General features: G+C 36.6%; 1 protein-coding gene across 4 annotated transcripts in view; it reads right to left on the bottom strand.

Annotated features, from left to right (window-relative positions):
* Nucleotides 1-22988, bottom strand: part of SLC12A6 (solute carrier family 12 member 6) — a 90288-nt gene that overhangs the window by 41224 nt on the left and 26076 nt on the right. For 2 of the 4 annotated variants that reach the window (XM_082452364.1, XM_082452366.1), the window contains exon 2: nucleotides 2216-2260. The exons of 1 other annotated variant lie outside the window; for it this stretch is intronic. In XM_082452364.1, coding sequence (XP_082308490.1) covers nucleotides 2216-2260 — 45 coding nt within the window. Of the gene's footprint in view, nucleotides 1-2215; nucleotides 2261-22988 lie in introns of those variants that run through there. One more of the 4 variants, XM_082452368.1, reaches the window with a different exon arrangement.

Here is a 22988-nt window from a genome sequence, read left to right as displayed (position 1 = left end):
TAGTAACACTGGAACAGTACCAACTCCTCTGACTGTCCATTTCATTAACTAAGTCCTTCCCTCCCTCCATTACACACGTGTTCCTGCTCAGACGATGAACCATTCTCCAAACATCTCTACCTATCAGGCATGTATCAGAGACAGAAGCAATTTAACAGTGTAGGGGGAAATCTACCAAAATCTTTCGATGAAATCTTAACCATTCCTGGTCCAAATATGAAATTTTTATACAGAGAAGACGAATTCTGAACAGTTTAAATAAACTATCCAATATAAAAATATAAAAAAGAGGGGCTTCCCTGGTGGCACAGTGGTTAAGAATCTGCCTGCCAATGCAGGGGACATGGGTTCGAGCCCTGGTCTGGGAAGTTCCCACATGCCGCAGAGCAACGAAGCCCGCAAGCCACAACTACTGAAGCCCGCGTGCCTAGAGCCCATGCTCCGCAACAAGAGAAGCCACCACAATGAGAAGCCCGCGCACTGCAATGAAGAGTAGCCCCCGCTCACCACAACTAGAGAAAGCCCGCACGCAGCAACGAAGACCCAACGCAGCCAAAAATAAATAAATAATATAAATAAATAAATTAAAAAATATATATATATATATATATAAAAGAGAATAGTGACAGCCTCAATACCACAAAGCTAAGACCCTGGTGATCACAATTCTAGCTACGTGTTCATGTCAAACCATTTACTTAACAAATATTTATTGAGTGCCTAAGGTGTCAGTGTTCCAGCACATAAACTCACTCAAAGGAATGAGAATTAAGACCAGAAACTTAAGTCCTTAACATAGAAAGAGCAAAAAAGGAGTATCCCAGTTTCTTCAACTAATACTCTGAACCTATAATAAGCAAACAAGTCAAGTACTTTCTCTATTTTGGACTTTTTGATAGCTTATATTTCCCACAGCTGCTCTGCATATATTCTAACCGTCAAAAGTTCAACAATGCATAAATCAAAGTAAACATCAAATCAAAAGACACATGAAATAGCTGTTAATATATTTAAAAGTACTTAACTCACTCATAATTAAAGAGGTACAAATAAGAACTAGAGATGCCATTTTCACCTACTAGTTAAAGAAAAAATTTTAAGATTGATAATATCTACTTTTGATGATAGGGAGCTGCGTATGCTTCCACATTCTTCATTGGTGGGTATAAGTTGATATATCTTCTTGAAAATATATATACTTTTTGACCGGGGAATCCCACTGTTAGGAATTTATCCTAAAAATATACTGGCAATGAGAATGCAAGGATATATGCACAAGATGTTCATTGCAACATAATTTGTAACAGTAAAACACCTTGAAATAACTTAAATGCTCATGAATAAAATTACAGTGTAGGAATAAATGAAATTCTATTCTACTACAAACAAAGACATGAGGCAAATCTTTATGTACTGATATGGGATGTCCAAGATAAAATATTAAGTGAAAAAAAGGAAATCACAGAACAGTCTGTATAGTATAACTCCACTGATAGAAAAAGGAAGAAAGATAGTCATAGTATATAATATAAAAATGTATAATAAAAAATTTCTATAAGAATTCACAAGAAAGTGTCAATAGCAAGTACCTTGGGGGAGTAGAAGCGAGGTTGTGGGGAGAAGACATACTTTAGAAGACCTTTCCTTTTTTTTATATGTACTTTTTGTATTGTCTGAATTCCTCACCAGAGTATGTTTTATTTTTATATTTAAAAAACTCATCAGTTCTGAGATGTGGAATTCTTGTCAAATTACAAGCTTAGTGCAATTTAAATAAGTGATACCTAGAAGAAATAAATTCATTTCCATAATTTATTTCACAGATAAGGACTGGAACATCAATTTCTTTGGCTCGCTGAATGTCGTGCTTTCAGGAATGAAAATGAAGGTGATCACAAGATATTATAGAATATTATATCTTCTTTTCAAAATTATCTTGGAAAAAAGAAGCTCTAACTCTTACAGACCTTTTTTTAAACCACAGACCATGTAAAATTACTTTTTAATGTAACTAAATTGAGTCTTCACAATCAACTGCAGAAGTAGATTCCTAAAACTTACCAAGTTGGGAATAGAAACAGCAAGAAAAAAAGCTGAGGAGTGAAAAGTAGAAAATGGGTACAGAAAATAGAATTAGAGAAGGGACTAATGTCTCTTAGTATAAGCAGGAAAAGGGTGACTTTAGAGAAAGTCAGTTCCCACAGGAATACTATACCTAACAGCTGGCTGTGCTCCCCTGTGATGGAGTTCTGACTCGGGTCTGAAAAACAAACAATTGAAAAGAAAAGAAAAATGAATGACCAAAACAAATAATTTCTTAAAAATCAGCAACAAAAGTCAACCAAGGAAATAAGCAAAAAAAAAAAAAAAAATTTATGATGCTCAAGAAACATTAAAATAAGGATATTAAAAATAGAACTATTATAAAAAAATAAAACAACAGAATTACAATGTGACCCATGGTATACACCCAAAAAAATTGCTAACAGGGACTCAGATACTGTACAACAATGTTTACAGCAGCATTATTCACAACAGTCAAAAGGCGGAAATAATCCAAGTGTCCTCCAAAGATGAATGGATAAACAAAATGTGGTACAGATGGTCCCTGATAAGATGGTTTGACTTAAGATTTTTCGGTTTTATGATGGTGCAAAAGCAATATGCATTCAGTTGAAACCATACTTTGGATTGTGAATATATACACACATACATGTGTGTATATATATACACACATGTATGTGTGTATATATATACACATATATGTATACATATATATATACACATATGTATACACATATATACTTTTTTTTTTTTTTGGCTGCGCTGCACAGCATGCGGTATCTCATTTCTCCAACCAGGGATCGAACCCTTGCACCCCGCAGTGGAAGCGCAGTCTCTTTTTTTTTTTTTTTTTTTTAACATCTTTATTGGAGTATAATTGCTTTACAATGGTGTGTTAGTTTCTGCTTTATAACAAAGTGAATCAGTTATACATATACATATGTTCCCATATGTCTTCCCTCTTGCATCTCCCTCCCTCCCACCCTCCCTATCCCACCCCTCTAGGTGGTCACAGAGCACAGAGCTGATCTCCCTGTGCTATGCAGTTGCTTCCCACTAGCTATCTATTTTACGTTTGGTAGTGTATATATGTCCACGCCACTCTCTCACTTTGGAAGTGCAGTCTTAATCACTGGACCGCCAGGGAAGTCCCTGGATTTTGAATTTTGATCTTTTCCTAGGTTAGCGGTTTGCAGTACAATACTCTCTTGTGATGCTGGGCAGCGCAGCGAGCCGCAACTCCCAGTGAGCCACACAATCAGGAGGATAAACAGCCATTACAACCGTTCTGTTCTCTGCTTCCAGTATTCAATAAATTACATGAGATATTCAACACTTTGTTATAAAATAGTCTTTGTGCTAGATGATTTTGCCCAACTGTAGGCTAATATAAGTGTTCTGAGCATGTTTAAGGTAGGCTAGACTAAGCTATGACGTTCAGTAGGTTACGTGTAGTAAATGCAGTTCAACTTAATATTTTCAATTTAGGAAGGGTTTATCAGGACGTAACCCTACTGTAAGTCGAAGAAGATCTATATATATATACAATGGGATATTATTCAGCCATAAAAAGGAATCAAGTTCGGATACATGCTACAACATGCATAAACCTTGAAAATATCACACTATGGGAAATAAGCCAGAAGCAGAACAAATACTGTATGATTCCATTTATATGAAATATCTAGAAAAGGTAAATCGGCAAACTTATAGAGACAGAAAGTAGGTTAGAGGTTACCAGGGGCTGGGGGGTGCGGGGGGGAAATGGGGAGTGGGATGTTATTGCTTAATAAGTTGTAAAAAATTTTCTAAAATAGAACTGGAGGATATAAAATGGCGAGCCTCATCCATGTGCCCTCAGGAAGACAAAACTGAACTAAGAGGCTGATTTCCCATAAATGCCTGATTTATAGAAACAAAATTTTCTCAGATGATGGGGGCGTTGATCAGAGGTTGTCTCATATCAAACTTGGTAAGTTTTGCCAGAAGCATGAATAAGAGATGGCCCAGGTTGGGTTAGTCTCACAAAGTGGGCTGAACTGAGCTTTGTTTGTGTGACTAGACTGATTCTGTCTGCTCAGGAAGTTTTCAAGGCTGGTCTCTGTTTGTTTTTGATTTTAACTGACTCAAACTGAACTCTCCCCTCTTTACATTCCCTGACCATAAATACAACCTACCCCAAACTTTCACCAGACTCACCTGTAGCTTGCTACAGTTTGCTTGCCCCAAATTGCAATTCCTCTGCTATTCCTGAATAAATTCATCTTTTCCAGCTTGCCTCAAGTTTACCTCTTTATTTAGGTCAACAGAGAACAGAATTTCTGTTTGGGGTGATGAGAAATTTCGGAAATAGTGGTAATGGTTGTACAACATTGTGAATATAATTACTGTCACTGAATTGTGCACTAAAAAATGGTTAAAATGGTAAATTTTGTGTTATATATATTTTATTACAATAAAAAGTTAAACAAATAATCACATAAATTTGGCCAAGCAATATTAGTTCCATAAAGTAGAAGGATGATTCAGGGCCTATGACATGAATTACATTTTCTTTTTAATGACAAAGGAACATGTGGCCATAGCAGTGGCAAGTCAAGACATAAGTAAAGCACTCATTACTACTAGCAGATATGTTCTGATTTGACTTTAAGATAAAATGACTAAACTGGCTTTTATAAATATCTCTTTCTTCAGTAATCTATAATAAAATTAGTGACAATAAACCAAGTTCCTAATCCAAGAGATACTGACAGTCGCCATTTAACGACCAACCACTTGCTTATTTTAAAGGCTTGGAAAGCATTAAGGGCTAAATATGGAAAAGACTCTGAGCTGCACTTTCCTCAGAGAGTAAATCTTGGGCTTCCCTGGTGGCGCAGTGGTTAAGAATCCGCCTGCCAATGCAGGGGCCACGGGTTCAAGCCCTGGTCTGGGAAGATCCCACATGCCACGGAGCAGCTAAGTCCGTGCGCCACAACTACTGAGCCTGTGCTCTAGAGCCCGTGAACCACAACTACTGAGCCCACGTGCCACAACTACTGAAACCCGCACGCCTAGAGCCCATGCTCCTCAACAAGAGAAACCACCGTAATGAGAAGCCCACACACTGCAACGAAGAGTAGCCCCCACTTGCCGCAACTAGAGAAAGCCCACACGCAGCAACAAAGACCCAATGCAGCCAAAAATAAATGAATAAATAAATAATTTTTTAAAAAAAGAGTAAATCTCTTGAGATACTGAGGATTACATCTGGATTCCTTGAATGTGTTTAAGGAATAAAAATAATTTTAGACTGGGGGTCTATGAACAATGGGGAAAAAATTACATCCTCATTTTCACTAACCTCTAATTGAAGTTTAGTATTTTCTCCAAATATGATGTAGGCAACAAATTACATAAAAGTACCAGTGATTTTGTCAACAACAAATATCTGATATTTTCCTATCACATTATAGTTGTTGCATATATCTCATAATATCTTTTAGGTTCCACACTACTTTGAAATTATGGTAGTTATTAGAGGGGCTGCTAGCTTTAAGCAGGTTTAAAGACTGCCAAAGAGGTCCAAGATACAAAAAAGATAAAAAATTACTATTTGAAACAAAATTCAAATAATATTTTCCATGGTGTTTCTAAATATAAAATATATAAATATATATAATTAAATTAAACACTTTAAGCATCCCAGACAGAAAGAACCAATCAGAATACTAAACAAATTCTGATTTCTGATGTATATAGTCTATATTATAGTGGAAGAAATAAGGTAAAAACCTGATTCCTACAACTAAAGTTTTAAATGCTATGTGAGCATTTAATGATATATTTTTAGAAGATTTTCTTCATCTTAATTTGGTTTTAAAAAAGAGAAATTCCAAATTTTTAAAACATATTTTCCCCAACATACTAGGAAAGTGAATTCCCAGTTTTTAATTTAAACTAGTTTTATTTCCTATCTAAATAAAGAATATGGGTTGTTCTTGAACATAAGACAAAAGTAGGACGAACAGTTCTATAGCATGTTAATGTATTAGATCGCTCTCTCTCTCCGCCCCCTCCTGTAGGGGGAAAATTGGGCCCTATCATTATAGAGAAACAGGTACATAATAACATGAAAGGAAGAGTACAGAATCATATAATTTCAGAACCAGAAGAAACTTGGTCATCATCTAGATCTACTCTAGTGATTCCAAAGGCAAAGTTGCAGGAGAGTTATCAGCATCATCTATTCTTCTCCCTAAAACTATATCCTTCTCAAGATTCTGATTCCCAGATACTGTCACTAATGGAAATGCCTTTATCTCTCAGGTGTGCTTTCAGAACAAAGTTGAGAACCTTGGATTTTAACGTCTAAAGTTGAGAAGAATGCTTGGGTTAATGAGTGACCAAAGACATATCACACTACTGACAAAAGAGAAAGGTTGGAGATACAGGCTTGATGTTTGAGAACCTATGTTCGTGTTTCTCAATACTCTGTAATTCTAATTTTTCTTGCTCTAAAATAAAGTACAATAGCCTAAAACAAGTTATCTGGAATTGCCAGGGAATGTATCTATGAAAAAAAACAGAAAAACATCTCAGATAACTCAGACAGAATAGGTATGATTTTAGAGGGGGGTATATAAATGACTTTTTTTCTTAAAAAGAATTACCATCTTCTTTTTTTTTTTCTTTTATTAACTTTTTCAGGGCTACTATCTTTAAAAAATTTTATTTATTTATTTATTTATTTATTTTTGGCTGCATTGGGTCTTCATCACTGCGTGAGGGCTTTTCTCCAGTTGCGGCGCACGGGCTTCTCATTGCGGTGGCTTCTCTTGTTGAGGAGCACAGGCTCTAGGAGCGTGGGCTTCAGTAGTTGTGGCTCACGGGTTCTAGAGCGCAGGCTCAGTAGTTGTGGCACATGGGCTTAGTTACTCTGCGGCATGTGGGATCTTCCCGGACCAGGGCTCGAACCCATGTTCCCCTGCATTGGCAGGCAGATTCTTAACCACTGCGCCACCAGGGAAGCCCAGAATTACCACCTTCTTTACTATATATTTCCTTGCCTTCTGAGCTGTGCATACATGATGTATGTGCATTTTCTAGTCAAGCCAGGACTCTTCCTTGAACACCCTCCTATACAGTCAGTCCTCTGTTTCCGGGGGTGTGGAACCCATGGATTTGGAGGGCCTACCGTACTACGCCATTTTATATAAGGGATTTGAGCATCTGCGGATTTTGGTATTCAAGGGTGCGGGGGGACGTCCTGGAACCAAACCCACCTGGATTCCGAGGGGCGACTGTATTTGAGATGAGTAGAAATAAGTCTACTGTATAGTTCCTCACAAGTTTTTTCATTTATTAATAATTAAAGGAACGCAGGGCAATCTTTACCTGATACTTATTTGGTTATACGAAGACTAACCTCAAGGACCTGCAAATAAATGCTTCATTAATACATGTAAAAGCTGAAACAAGGGCAAATTTAAGGTCATGAACCCACCAGGATGAAACTAGCCATGCCTATAAAAAATCACAATTGGTAAATGGGTTTAAGTTGAAGGGCGTTTCTGGGCTGCAATCCAAATTGTGTATTCAGCATGATAACAGTGCTCTGAGATGTGTCTGGGCACCTTTCTGTTGTCCTATGTCTGAACTCTCCCATTTAACATTTTTCCTGCCTGTGTCACTAATGAGCGCACACCCAAGTTTGCCTAATACTGGGAGTTGTCCTAAATATTACTCAAAAGGATACCTGTTTTAACCAAATTACTTCCTGTAATGGGAACAATGTGCCAATAATGTGACTATTTTAACCCTTTGATGGCCTTCCTAAATTAAGCCACTCCTAGGTCATAATACAACCAGATTATATACAAAAGCCTGTGATACTCTACAGGCAAAATGGTAGTTCAAATTAAAAACAGAAACATAACACCTTTTCACAACAGGTAAATGCCATCGGAAAAAGGAACTGAAACTATTTCCTTGTAACAGTAATGATATGGTAGTTTTACAAAATGGGCACTTGCTCAATATATTTAGTTTATCCTGGGCAAACGGTAAAGAACAGAGATTTTATTTAATTTCTTGCCATGTGCCTTGGAGCACAGAGAGAAAAAAATGATTGTGGGTGGTATTCACTTGCAAAACTGCCTCTATAAAAAGTTTTTCTGAAAAAAAAAAAAAGTTTTTCTGAAGAGCCTTATTATCTTCCTTAGTTTCCCCATAGCAATAGTCTTTTTCTGAATTTCCTTTGATAATCGCTTCATCTACTATTCTTGGCAGAGAATTTGAAGCAAATAAAGCTAGCCTATATCTTGCATCTAAAACTCAGTGTAAAAGGTTTAAGTCTTCATTAAAGATAGATCAGTAATTTCATTAAAATAATGCAATCAATAGTGGAAACAGTTGCCTAAACATTTAGAAAAAGAAGTAGGCATGACCAAGGGCATATATATCAGGACAATTAGCTTATTATGCTACTGTCTATATTATCTAGACATACTACAAAAACTATTTAAAGATACCAGGACTTCCCTGGTGGTGCGGTGGTTAAGAATCCGCCTGCCAATGCAGGGGACACGGGTTCGAGCCCTGGTCCGGAAAGATCCCACATGCTGTGGAGCAACTAAGCCGGTGCACCACAACTACTAAGCCTGCGCTCTAGAGCCTGCGAGCCACAACTAGAGAAAGCCCGCGTGCAGCAACGAAGAACCAACGTAACCAATAAATAAATAAATAAATAAATAAATAAATAAAATTTAAAAAGAAAGAAAGATACCAAATACCTGAAATCACCAGTCTTACCACATTTCTAATTTTCTGGACTCCAACTTTAAAAAAACCAAAGCAGCATCTTAAGAAGCCATTGTGACTCGGAGTTAGGCAAAGATGATTAAAGATGGAACCAAAGACAATTACTCTAACATTCACATTTATTAGATTCTGCCTCTCTATTATGAGTAGGTTTTAATTTTGGTGGGAAACTTAAGAGGGAAAACAAGTTGAAATAAGGTAAAATCGGAAAAGTTTATCCTCCTTACATAGATTTTGAACTGACTGCAATGAAACTAGACAGACCTAAGAAAATTCACATGTGAGTAACTGGGTTTAAGTAAATAGATGGGTGAAGAAAATCAGGCAATTTTAGGCAAAGTAATTAAGCAATAAGATGGAAATGTAAAGCACTGCATACAAAAAGTTATTAAATCATTAGTTATTTATGCTTCAAGCCTACCCCATAAAGGGAAGTCAAAAGATCCTTATTTGAACTTTTAATATAATAGGAATATAATTTTTAAAAGGTATTTAGACGTATCTGTCAAAAAAAGATAGTTTCTGGGCTTCCCTGGTGGCGCAGTGGTTGAGAATCTGCCTGCCAATGCAGGGGACACGGGTTCGAGCCCTGGTCTGGGAGGATCCCACATGCCGCGGAGCAACTAGGCCCGTGAGCCACAATTACTGAGCCTGCGCGTCTGGAGCCTGTGCTCTGCAACAAGAGAGGCCGCGATAATGAGAGGCCCGCGCACCGCGATGAAGAGTGGCCCCCACTTGCCGCAACTAGAGGAAGCCCTCACACAGAAACGAAGACCCAACACAGCCATAAATAAATAAATAAATAAATAAAATTTTAAAAGTAAATAAATAAATAAAATTTAAAAAAAAGATAGTTTCTGCTGGGATTTATAGTTTAGTCCAAACTATCTGCCATGTAAATGATTTGTGTAGACAGCTACCCAAGGAGAGAATAAGCAGGGGTAGCAGCACTGAACCATGGACTGTACTTCATGTATGGTGCATATTCCTTATTATTAATAGGGGTTTGAGAAGAAAATGATTTGGAGCAGGAATGTTAAGTAAATTTGGCAAATCTATTTAATAGTCAAGTAGATTTCTATAATGTTTAATTTCTCAGACCCTCCAATATGCTAATGGCTACCTAACTAATCTCCAAAGAAGAATATAATATTCAGCATTCCTAAATATATCAGAAGAGATACCTTGCTTTTCACCAAACATCTTGTGTAATTAGTGTTCTATGGTATATACTTTGGGAAATGTTCAACTAATTCATATCAATATACTAAGGTTAAAAGAGAACTCCCTGAACCATCACTCCCATTTACTCATTCATTCACTCTGTAATACTCCCATTAAATCAGTATTTTCCAGATTTGCCTAGTCAAAAGAATCATCTAGAATATTTGTTAAACTACAAATCCCTGGGTCACATAACTAACCCTAACGACTTGATCTCATGGGAGGAGGCTGAGATTCTGCAGATTTATGAAGGGCCCCAGATGACTATTATAAAGTTTCATTCAACCATCCATCAGTTCAAATATTTGAGTGATTAATAAGTCCCAGGCATTGTTCTATGTGCTAGGGATAGAGCAGTAAGTAAAAAAAGACAAATGTCCTATTCTCACGCAGATATGGGAAGATAAAGTATAAAAGAAAATTAAAATGAACTTATTTACAAAACAGAAATAGAGTCACAGATGTAGAAAACAAACTTACGGTTACCAAGGGGGAAAGCGGGGGAGGGATAAATTGGGGGCTTGGGATTGACATATACACACTACTATATATAAAATAAATAACTAATAAGAACCTACTGTATAGCACAGGTAACTCTACTCAATACTCTGCAATGACCTATATGGGAAAAGAATCCAAAAAAGAGTGGGTATATGTATATGTATAACTGATTCAATTTGCTGTACACCTGCAACTAACAACATTTCAATCAACTATACTCCAATAAAAATTAATTTTAAAAAAAGAATAAAAGAAAATTAATAATCAAGATTCTTTTCTTTATAACACTAATCCAAAATTAAGGAGAGTGAATGGAGAGGCTATTTTGTTTATTTATTTTTTTCTTTTTGGAGAGGCTATTTTGGATTGGGTACACAGGGAACATCTTTCTGAGGAGGTAACCTTTAAGATGAAACTTGTATGTAAAGGAGACAAACATGTGAGGATCTGGACAAAGACTGATCAGGGCATAAGAGTAGCTACACAAAGGCCCTAGAATGGGAATAAGCTTGGCGTGTTTGGGAAACATTAACGTGGCTAAAACACAGTGAGTAGGAAAGCGGTTTTAAAAAAAAGAAAGAAAGAAAGGTTAGCAAATTAGGTAGCAGATACATCTTGCAGTATTGCAGACCATGGTAAAGAGTGTGAAGTTTATCCTAAAAATGATATGAAATAGTTGGAAGGTTTTCAATAGCAGCATGATAGGTCTGATTAACCTTTTAGAAGATGGAGACTGTTGGCTGAAGAGTGGATTGTGGAGGGAGCAAGAGCAGACATGGGGGAAACAAACAGCAGTCTACTGCAGAAATCTTAGAAAGATATGATCATGACTGTAGTGAAGGTGGTGAAAGCTGAGAGGTTGATGATATCTTCTGGAACGAGAGCTCATGAGTTAGTTTTCGAAGCTAATGTCCATTTTACTTTAAAATTTGTAGTTCTTTTCATATTTTTACTCAGTAAATATTTTTTGAGCACCTTCTACATGTGAAACACTGTTCTAATTACTAGAAATGCAGTAACAATATCCCTGCCATCAAAGAGCTTACATGTTAGTGGGGAAGAGACAAACAATAAACAAACAACATACGTGTTAAGAGTTATAAAACAAAAAAGAAAAGCAGAGTAAGAAGATAGAGGATTAGTGGGGGCATGGTTTGTGTGCCTATTTATAGTTTAGACACCGAATCTAAAAAAGGTCTCTCAGCTAATGTGATAATTTGACCAGAAACTTGAAGTGAGGCCTCTAGCCATACAAATACCTGTAGGAAGAACATTGCGGGCAGAGGGAACAGTTAGTGCAAAGACCCTGAAGCAGGTACATGTTGGCCTGTTCAATAAACAGCACGGAAGCGAAGTTACCAAACAGACGAGCAAGGTAAAAGTGAGATGTGGGATAAGAGATGAATGTGTGTGTTGGCGGAGGGGCACAGATCATATGGGGCCTTGTAGGACATAGTAGGGACTTACCATTTTCCTTTGAGTGAGCTAAAAAGCCACTGGAAGGTTTTGATTTATGTTTTAACGTGACCACTCTAGCTGCTGTCTGGAGAATAGATTGCAGGAGGCAAGTGAGGAGGTAGAAAATAGTCAGAAGGCTTTCACAATGGTCCCAGAAAAGATAATGGTAGTGTGGATCAGCTCGGTGGTAGTGGAGGTGCTGAGAAGTGATTAGATGCTGGGTATGTTTCAATGGAAGGATTCACAAGATTAGTATGCTGATGGACTGGATATGGGGTAGAGGAGAAAGATAGGAGTCAAAGTTTTTTCCAAAGCAATTAGATGAACAGAGATGCCATTTTCTGAGCTGTGGAAGACTGGGAGAAGAGCAGTGCTGGTGATGAGTAATGCAGGTGGTGAAAGGAGGCCCTCTGTGATAGCTGTGCAGCTGTCCCGGAGAAAACACGAGGCATAAAGAAAAAACAACACAGGATTTGGAAGCAGATAAAGCTCAGGTGAGATCCCACCTCTACCACATGTTACTTACGTAACTCTGGGAAAATGATATAATTTCTTAGCCTTAATTTACTATCTATGCAACAGGAATAAAACTACACCACAGAAAATTACTGTGAGGATTAGAGACGGTAGATACGCATTAAATTTTAATTATAAAGATAACTGAGATGAGCCATGGAATGAGCCTCAAGAGAAATAATAAAAATTGCAGTGCTGCAAATAATCACGGTAAAAATTAGAATTTAGGTAGCTGGAGATATTTCTTGGAACTTTAAACATTTTGCAGTTGTACAATAGTACTGAGGAAAATATAGAAGTAATGTGGATGAACCCTTGGGTTCACTGGCTTAAAATTGTATGGGCACGTGGTATTAATAGTTTGATTCACCCAACTTATTTCAAAATTTGATACATTTATAGTTTGGACTAAATATGCATTAACACATGACTTGAGATTTTTAGATAAGATAATTACAACAGTAATTACCCAAGAGTGCCTGTACTACATTCCCCATTCAAGTTTATTAATGACTTCAACTCAAACAAACAATAATAATTTAATTCAGTAAGTTTTAAAGACACCTAAAACTGTTAGATACTGTGAGGAATAAAAGAATGAGTATATTTCCTGACATTAAGACGCTCCTAATCTGGTGGAACAGTCAAATTCAACATAAAAAACTATGAAAGAGGGACTTCCCTGGTGGCGCAGTAGTTAAGAATCCGCCTGCCAATGCAGGGTACACGGGTTCGATCCCTGGTCCGAGAAGATCCCACATACTGCATAGCAACTAAGCCTGTGCACCACAACTACTGAGCCTGCACTCAAGAGCCTCTGAGCCACAACTACTGAGCCCTCATGCCATAACTACTGAAGCCTGCACACCTAGAGTCTGCGTTCCGTAACAAGAGAAGCCACTGCAATGAGAAGCCTGAGCACCACAACGAAGAGTAGCCCCCACTCGTCGCAACTAGAGAAGGTGCTGTGCGCAGCAACAAAGACCCAACACAGCCAAAAATAAATAAATAAATTAAATTTAAAAACTATAAAAGAACCCCTCCCCCACTCTGGGCATGAGAAAGTAAAGCAAAGCCCATGCAGTTATGGACAGAGTCAGGGCTGAAAGGGTAGAGATATTAGGAAGAGATAAAGATCACCTACCTAGGATGGTAAATATGGTTCCATTTTTACTATTTGAAAAAGTTTAGTAACCACACTATTTCACTTTTGTTATTTTTATATTTTGATTACTTCTGTAAGAATACAAGCATTCATAAATATTTATCATAATTTTACACTAAAAGTTTATTAAAATCATTTGTTCTAAACATCTTGGTAGGTTTTTATAACTGTGATTTTAGATTATCAGGATGTGATTCCACCTTCTCCCTACACCCCTACCATTAACCCTGTTACATGGGAGTTGAAGCAGTTTATCAAATAGAATTTTCTTATGTCTGTTCTAGAATATCTGTAACAGCTCTTCAAAACTCAATGATCTCTTTTTTAACAGGCTCAGAGCCTCTGCTTGGCAACAGTATCTAGCAAGATTAAAATCATTTATATTACATCTATTTTTAGTTTATATTTTATTTATAGAGTGGCAAGCACTGCTGGTATTTCATTTGGTGATGAAGTTTCTTATATAAAGGAAAGCAGAAAAGCTCTGACAGTGTAGGAAAAAAAAAGAATGCAAAAATGATACATAAAAATGGAAAGATTATAAAGATAGTCTCTAAGTGACTCAATTTAGGGAAATTTTCCTACTATCATCATACCAAACCTGCACAGCAACCCTGTGAGGAAGAATTATTCCCATGTTCCAGAATAAACTAGCTCAGAAAACAGAAATGATTTGCCCAATGTGGTAGAGCTGATAACCTGTGGTATTGCCTTTAGTGCTGCAAGGGTCCAAAGGAGAAGAGCAACATGGATTGAGGCAGTAGGAGCTTTAAGTAAAACTTTTAAAAACTTTAAAAATCACGGAGAACTCAAAATCATGGGAGAGGAATAAACACAGCACATGTCTGGGATCGTCTTGGAAGGGTTGGGTCCTATCAGGAAAAGTCTTGACATCTAAGGGAGATGGAAAAACAACTAAAATTCTCTGTGTGGAAGTCTAAAAATAAAAGTGGTATTTTAGGTAAGAAAATAAGAATGCAATATGCAAATGAAATGAATGCCAGATTTATCAGAGATCAGCAGGCATGATCATTACTAGGCCACTGTAGTTTATCCATGTGCTAACACGCACCTCTAGCATGGTCTGTCTCTAGGTGGTTGTTATTATTAGTATTAGTTCAACCAATACTCTGAATGCTTACTCTATGTCAGGTGCTGTGCTAGGCACTACAGATACCAAAAGAGTAACCCTTTGTTCTCAAGAATTTTGAGAGGAAATATGTAAATAATTATGAAAATAAAAATAATTGTTATAGTATAGGTACAAATACTGTGAGAATCAAAAAGGAAGGAAAACAAAATAAAGTGGTGATCAGGGATGGTGTCAAGGGGATAACTGAGCTAAATCTTGAAGGATGGGTAGTTTATCAAAAAGCAGAATGGGTGAGAGAAAATGGACAAGGGGAGACATTCTAGTCAGAGGGATTGACAATGAGGACATAGCTAATTGAGAAGTTCTGGAGATAACATAGGAAATATACACCTAATAATATACCTGTATACAATATTAGGTATATATTATACCTAATATATAACGGTATATAATGTTATATTAGTCTATAATACCATACATATAAATAAATGTATTATACCTAGCATATAATATATACCTAATTGATAGGAAAGGAGATTTTAAAAATTGATTTAAAAAGTGGGTAAGATAAGAAGCAGAACCAGTCAGCATATATGTTTCCAACTTTTGATTCTTCCCCTTTCTCATTCATCAAATCCAGTCAATTGTGGCTTCCACACCAATCTCTTCTTTCCATTGCGCCGCCACCATTTAGAGTCTCATTCTTCACAGCCTGGACCATTAAAATAGTCAATTATTCTCCCTGCCACCGATTCTCCTATCGTCAAACAATCCTGCATTTTCCTCCTTATTAATTCTGCCTTTATCAGGTTGCTTTATTGTTTAAAATATAAACACTTTCAAAGATCTCCAAGTTAAAGTGCCGGGAGTGCCCAACCATTTTGTGAAGAGACGATCATTCTCACTTCTTGTTTATATATATCCTGACATCATGTGTGGGGTACTGATTCAAGTCCCTCCACGGAAAGGAAAGGGTTGCCTTTGCAGGCTCTGTCTCCCGCTCCTACTGTCAATTTTCAGGCTGGGAGTAGTAGTGGTAATGGTGGTGGCAGCAGAGGCTAATGGCTTAAACAGCCATAAATAGATCCCGGTTTACTTGTCTGAATCCCTTGGCTTATAGGATGAACTCCAAAAAATCTAATCCTGGCTTTCGAGTCCCTTTATAATCTAGCACTAGTTTACTCCTCTCTAACCTTATCACTTGCTGTTTCTAGTCATGAACTCCCTGCTCCACACTCTCTGGAATGCTTTGAGTCTTGATTCTAGATGCATGCATCTTTGTTTGTATCACTTTTTCATTGAAAATCTCCCTCTCTTTTGTCTCCACTTACCTGACTGCTTTACCTTTCAAAGGCCCAATTCAAATGCTTCTTCTTCCTTAGCCCCACCCTGAGGTTTAATCTTCTAAAAGGTTGAATCTTCCTCTGAACTGTTGGGTATATACTGCCTTGTATTGTCTTTTAATTAACCAACCTATTAATTCAACAAATAAGTTTTGTTAAAACTCTTCTAAAATATATGGGAGTAAATCCACTGGAAGTTGAAGAGCTCATCTGAGATGAACATGACTGTGATTTTAATGCAGTCTATAACACTTGGAAAATAGCAAAAATAATAGCAAAAAGCAGATTTAATGAAGCTCACAGTATAAAGATAAAGACAGTTTCTTAGACCAAATCCACAAACTGATTAGCCAAGAAAAGCATAAATGACAGAAGAGGGCAGTACTCACACAGTTAAAAATCACAGAAAAATCTCACCAAGAAGTGACAAAGAGGAAAAGATTGTTTGGGGATTGTTGCAAACATTCAAGAGATCGTTGATACCTTACGTCCTTCTTTGGCTTTATGGATGATCCAAATTATTTTTCATGCACTGTAGACAAACATATTTCATGTTTTCTTCATTTTACAATAAAAGATGGTTTTGGAAGAATAAGGCCTGACCACATAGACTACCTACCTCCTTAACAAAAAGGGAAGGGAATTGACCCAAACATTCAAATTCTAAGGAGCTACAGAGCTAAGGAACTAAGGAGCTGAAGCTTTGCATTATGGGGACTAAGAGGATATGGTAAACATTTCTGATATTTTAAGAGTCTTTATTGATTTTATGTCATTGGTAAAAGGACAACTGCTTAATGCAAGGTGAATTTAACATTTTCTAGATTTTCAAACAAACAGAGAAATTAAAATAGAAACTACTGTACATGCTGCAATTTAAAAAGTCTGTTTCTAGTGTGTATGTATGTGAATATACACATGAACACATACATATATATGTTTTGATTATTAGTAAATGTGTAATGAATGATCTTCTATAATTTAAAAAAATATATAAATATGGAATCTTACAGTATGTAATCTTTTATTTTGAGACTGGCTTCTTTCATTCAGCATAAAAGGCCTTGGAGATTCATGCAAGTTGTTTCATGTATCAGTACTTAGTCCCTTTATTTAAAAACATTTTATTGAGATACACTTTACATACCATGTAATTCACCCACTTAGTATTCAATTCAATGTTTCTTAATATATTTACATTGTTGTGCAACTGTCACCACAATCTAATTTTACATTTTGGTTCCCCTGTCCCCTTCCAAGAATTCCTGTACCCATTAGCAGTCAATCTCCATTTCACTCCCACCTTGCCCAGTCCACAGGAACCGCGAATCTACTTTTTTTGTCTCCATAAATTTGCCTATTCTGGACATTTCATATAAATGAAATCATATGTGGTCTTTTGTGACTGGCTTCTTTCATTTTGCATAACATTCTCAAGGTTCTTCTGTATAGTAGCAACGCATCTGTACTTCGTTTTTACTGCCAGATAATACCCCATTATATGGATATACCACATTTTATTTATCTATTTATCACTTAGTGGACATTTGGGTTGTTTCTATCATTGGGGCTATCATGGATAATGCTGCAATGAACATTCCTGTACTATTTCTTGTGTGGACATATATTCTCATTTTGAGTATATACCTAGAAGTGGAACTGCAAGATCATATGGTAACTCTATATTTAACTTCTTGAAGGACTGCCAAACTGTTTTCCAAAGTGGTTGCACCATTTTATGTTCCCACCATAAGTATATAAGGGTTTCAATTTTTCCACATCCTTGTCAACACTTTTTATTGTCCATCTTTTTTATCAGAACCATCCTAGTGGATGTGAAGTGGCACCTCATTGTGGTTTTGATGTGCATTTCCCTGATGACTAATGTGCTTAAATGTGCTTACTGGCACTTTTTCCTCTCCTCATCTCCATTTGGAAAGCTCTTACCTCTTTTTCCTCCCACAATTTTGAGGTTTTGCTTTGACTTATTTAGTACTTTTACATCATAAATATTATTGAATTGTTCCCTGAAGTATGTCCCTTTTGATTAGAGTCCTTACTTAGCATTTATATAACATTCCCAAAGAGTCTGTCATTTTCCACTTTTTCTATCCCTTTCATTTTTATTTGGTCAAAAACCTTTCTTAAATATTCTCAGAGAGGTTAAGCGGGTAATACACTCTCTAAAGTTACATTTATGACATAGTTCCCCCTTGTAGAGGGGATGATATCTTCACTGGAAATAGGGATTTCTGATTATAGCCTTTTTCTCTTGGTAATCTGTGGATACTCTTCCACTGCCTCCTAATTCCCAGTGTTGTGGATTAGAATTCTGATGTGAGCCTTATACTTTATAGGTATACCATGTTCTGTCTGGAAGCCTCCAAAATGAATCCCTGGAGTTCAAAAACTTTACCAGGATAAGCCTAGGTGTGTTTTTTTCAACACTGATCTTTCCTGGAACATCAATCTGCATAATGAACTCTTTCTATATCTCAGGAAAAATTTTTTTATTTATTTCACATTACTGCTTCTCTTCCATTTGTTCCTTTTTCTGTAAATTATATTAGCCACGTTAGGTGTCCTGAATCTATTCTCCAAGTCTCTTACTTTTTTTCAATTTATTTGTATTTTTGGCTCTGGGCTTTGACTCTTCCAGGCCATTAAATGATCATATTCATTCCTTTATTTGATAATTATGTACTGGGTGCTTACCATGTGAAAGACTGTGTTCTAGACATTGGGCATTGACAAAAGATCAGCAGGTATACAAGAGAAAATATTCCTGCTCTTATTGTGCTTACATTTTAGTGGAGATTTTTTTTTAAAGTGTATGTGCATGGATTGAAAGTCAGGTGGTAATAAGTATTTAGATGGGAAATCATATTTTTGCTCCATAATTTTTTTTTTGAACTTCACTTGAACCTCCTTAAGCGCTCCTATTGTTTATTATTTTCATATTCAAGTTACTGTCTCCTCTGGCATTTCTATTTAGTTGGTCTACTGCATTGTTTAAGTGCTTTTTCTCTTTCTGGTTGCCTGGCTTCCCCAGATGAGTACTTTTTCTTTGTTACTTCAGAGGGGCTTAGGTTTCATTGTTGGAGGACCACAGGTAGGAGCAGTCTCAAGAGAACAGAAAGACAAAGCAGCCTCTACGCCTGTAGATGGGCAGGGCAGCAGGCCAGCTGCCAGCCCTGTGGAGGCCCAGGAGGAAGGCTCCCGGCTCTCAGGTCTCCTTACATCTCCCATCCTCAGGGATAGGGAGATAGCAGTCCCTGCCTCTTTCCCTTTCTCCCCACTAGGGGAGTCCATGGATCTCTACCAAGCCAAGCTCTTTTCTGGATCTGCCATTCTTATCCTCACCCTGAGGATCTTCCAGCCCTTGAGGAACAAGTCCTGGGTCAGCTCTCCCTGATAGAGCTCCCACAGAGCTCAGGCCTCACTTGCATCTAACTGTTCATCAGGTCCAGGGGTCATCTGGCTCAAGAGTGGCAGATACAGGCTGGAATTAGTAACAGAAGGATAGGGAGATTTCACCTTCCCAGAACCCTTTCTGAAAAGTAAGTCCTGGTTACAGACTAATCCTAAAAACATTCAAATCTTGGCAAAGAAGTCAACACTTTAAAAAGCCTCTGTGAGGTCCAGAGGGTTGTATCATGTTCAGCTACTGCCTTAAATGTTAAACTCTGAGAAATAAGGAAGACCTTAATGTTAGTTGGATTTAAAGGATATTGACTAGATGGATGAATCTCAGTTATGTTTTATAAAAGCAGTCAGACAAAAGAAAGTACATACTGTATGATTCCATTCACATAAAATTATGGAAAATGAAAACTAATGTACTATAGTGACAGAAAGCAGATCAGTGGTTGCCTGGGGGCCAGGGAATTAGGTGAGTGGGTTATAAAAGGGTAAGAAGAAACTTTTGCAGGTGATGAAAATGTTATCTTGACTATAATGGTTACAGGAGTGTTATGTTAAAACTCATCAAACTGTACACTTTAAATATGTGCAGTTTATTTTATGTCAATTATACCTCAATAAAACTTTAAAAGAAGTGTTTTGTTTGTTTTTTGGGTTTTTTTGGCCGCGCCCTGTGGTTTGCAGAATCTTAGTTCCCCAACCAGGGATCGAACCCGTGTTCCCTGTGGTGGAAGTGCACAGTCCTAACCACTGGACTACCAGGGAATTCCCAAAAGAAGTACTGACTGGGAAAAACATTTGTAATTTATATCACTAAGGGTTGATATCCCTAAGTATAAAGAAAATCTAAAAATAAGGAAAAACACTAACAGGTAGGAGAAATGAACAGAAAGTTACTGAGCTTTTGAGAGTTTGAAATTTTCCATAATAAAAAATATAATATAATATAATTTTCAAAATATAATATAATTTTCAAAAAAATATTAAAACACTGTCCCTCACCCTCGTACAATACACAATACAACTGAAGAGATACAAATATACTTACAAAGCTATCGCATGTTTGGAGCACAATGCAACATATATTTGAGTGGTGATGAATACTGAATGATGAAATGATCAAAGCTGGGGTAGAGGATCAGGCAAGTCATCCTGGAGGAAATGAGTATGAGCCTAGTCTTGAGGTAATGTGGGTTTGTGTAATTTTTTAATGGCAGACAGGGAGTAGAAAGCAGAAGAGAGTTCATATGAAGAAAAATATATGGACAAAGGCAATGTGGTGGTGGAAAGATGAAGATAGCTTCTGAAAAGGACTCGGTTCACCATTTCTCATACAACCATGGAAATCTCTTGTCACAAAAAGGTTGTATGATGCAGTGTAAAGAACAGACAGGAAAGGAAATGAGATCCAGTTCAGTGTATGAGGGTTTGGAATGGATCAAAATCATTTATGTTATTTATGTACCACATTCAATCTTTGCCATGTCTATGCTCTATCTATATTAGTATTTTTCTTTAAACAGACTTGTGTTTTTACCTAGATTCATTCTAAGTAATAAGATCCATGAAATGAAATATTACAATTTTTTCTAATATACTAAAATAAATACATATTTCATGCCTTTAGCAGTATATTTATTCTTAAAGTTATATTAAAATTTAATTCTTTCACTTACTCCATATACTCATTTTTCTCCCTGCCAATAACCCTTAGTTTTTAAGGTTCCTATTCCCCTCTCACTGATAAGGTGCATCTCCCTTGAAAGTGGAGGAGTGGAGGGCTACTAAAAGACTGTCAGATTGAGCCAGGTTCCTTACCTGTTCATATCTCTCAATTTTTAGCATCGTTTGAAAGAATATCCTACATTTGGAAATATTCTACACCAAATAAAAAAGCAATCCAACACATGAAACTTAGAAGCAACAAGTAACTTTCAATTAATTTTGAAAAATCCACGAAGACAAAAGAAATAGAACCTAAGAAGCATTAGTAACTATTGAGAAAATAGAGCAGCCTACTTCAGAAAACGTAACATGTTTAAATGTGTGTTGGAAGTAGACAGACAGTGTGGTGTGATGAAAAGAAAAATGGTTTTAAGGTCACAGAGACCTTACTTTGAATTCCACATTTACCACTTAAATAAACTACTTAAATTTCTTGGCACTTCACTTTCCTCATCTCTAAAATGGTGATAATGGTTACCTGTCCTGGTTGTTGTGAGGATTAAATAAGCCAATATTTGTAAAGCATCTGGCACACAGTGGGTGTTCAACAATTATTACTATAGTACTGATGACATTTTTAATGTAAAATTGTTTCCTCTTTCAACCTGGCAAAATCAAGAGATGCTACAGTCTTTAAACTTACCAGCTTATAATCAATTTTGTAACCTATGCTGTATGTCCAAATTCAGTTGGAAATTTGAAAACCTTTTGAATATTTTACAATATGCTAAAATTACACTCAGTAAGTTTTTATAATCCTAAACTACATGTTGCTTTGAGTATAGAATATAAAAATATTAAGCAATATGTATGTATATATATTTTGGAGAAATTTTATTTTTATCAATTTAAACCAGTTCTACTCTGGTATATTTCCTTTTTCTTTTTTTTTTTTGCCACACCACCCTGCATGTGGGATCTTAGTTCCCTGACCAGGGATGGAAACCACGCCCCTTGCATTGGAAGTGTGAAGTCTTAACCAGTGAACTGCCAGGGAAGTCCCTGGTATATTTCCTGTGGGGCAAAGCATGGAGTCTTTTTTTTTTTTTTAATAAATAAAATAAATAAATTTATTTTAAAAAAAAGAATATAAACATAATTTTATTTTCTCCCATTCTTTAAAAAAACAAAACAAAAACCTCTTGTCTTCCACTGGACAAATTGGGAACAATCTGAACATTGAAAATAATCATTATCCTAACTAGTTGTAATACAAAACATAAATAAAAACCTTAAGCCCATAATGATACTCAAAAACAAGGAAGAATTAAAACAAAACAAAAAACCTCCTTGGTCACTACTGTGGCACCTACTCCATAACTTTTTACTCTGAAAATACAGGAAAATAATTAAGGTTTATCCAGCCTGATTAAGATGAACTTCAGCTCAAAAGCATGGAGTGTTAATCACTGGGCCGCCAGGGAAATCCCTGGTATATATTCTATGCGGCAAAAGTAGCTGAGTACACAGAGGGTCAGTATGTTAAGCAAGAAAAATCTGGGGAGCGAGAGATTCTAAAAAAATCGGTGATAAATTGTGAACCACTATATTGTACACCTGTAACTTATGTAATATTGTACATCAACTATACTTCAACCGAAACACTCTAAATAAACAAAAAATTGGTGACAACAGTATTGAAATGGGGAACGAAAGTGTTGTCACTTTCATT

The sequence above is a fragment of the Balaenoptera physalus genome (assembly GCF_965194825.1).
Source record: "Balaenoptera physalus genome assembly, chromosome: 2".
NCBI classification, from domain to species: Eukaryota; Metazoa; Chordata; class Mammalia; order Artiodactyla; family Balaenopteridae; genus Balaenoptera; species Balaenoptera physalus.
Note: the sequence above shows the minus strand (reverse complement) of the source record. Positions and strands in the feature narration are given on the sequence as shown.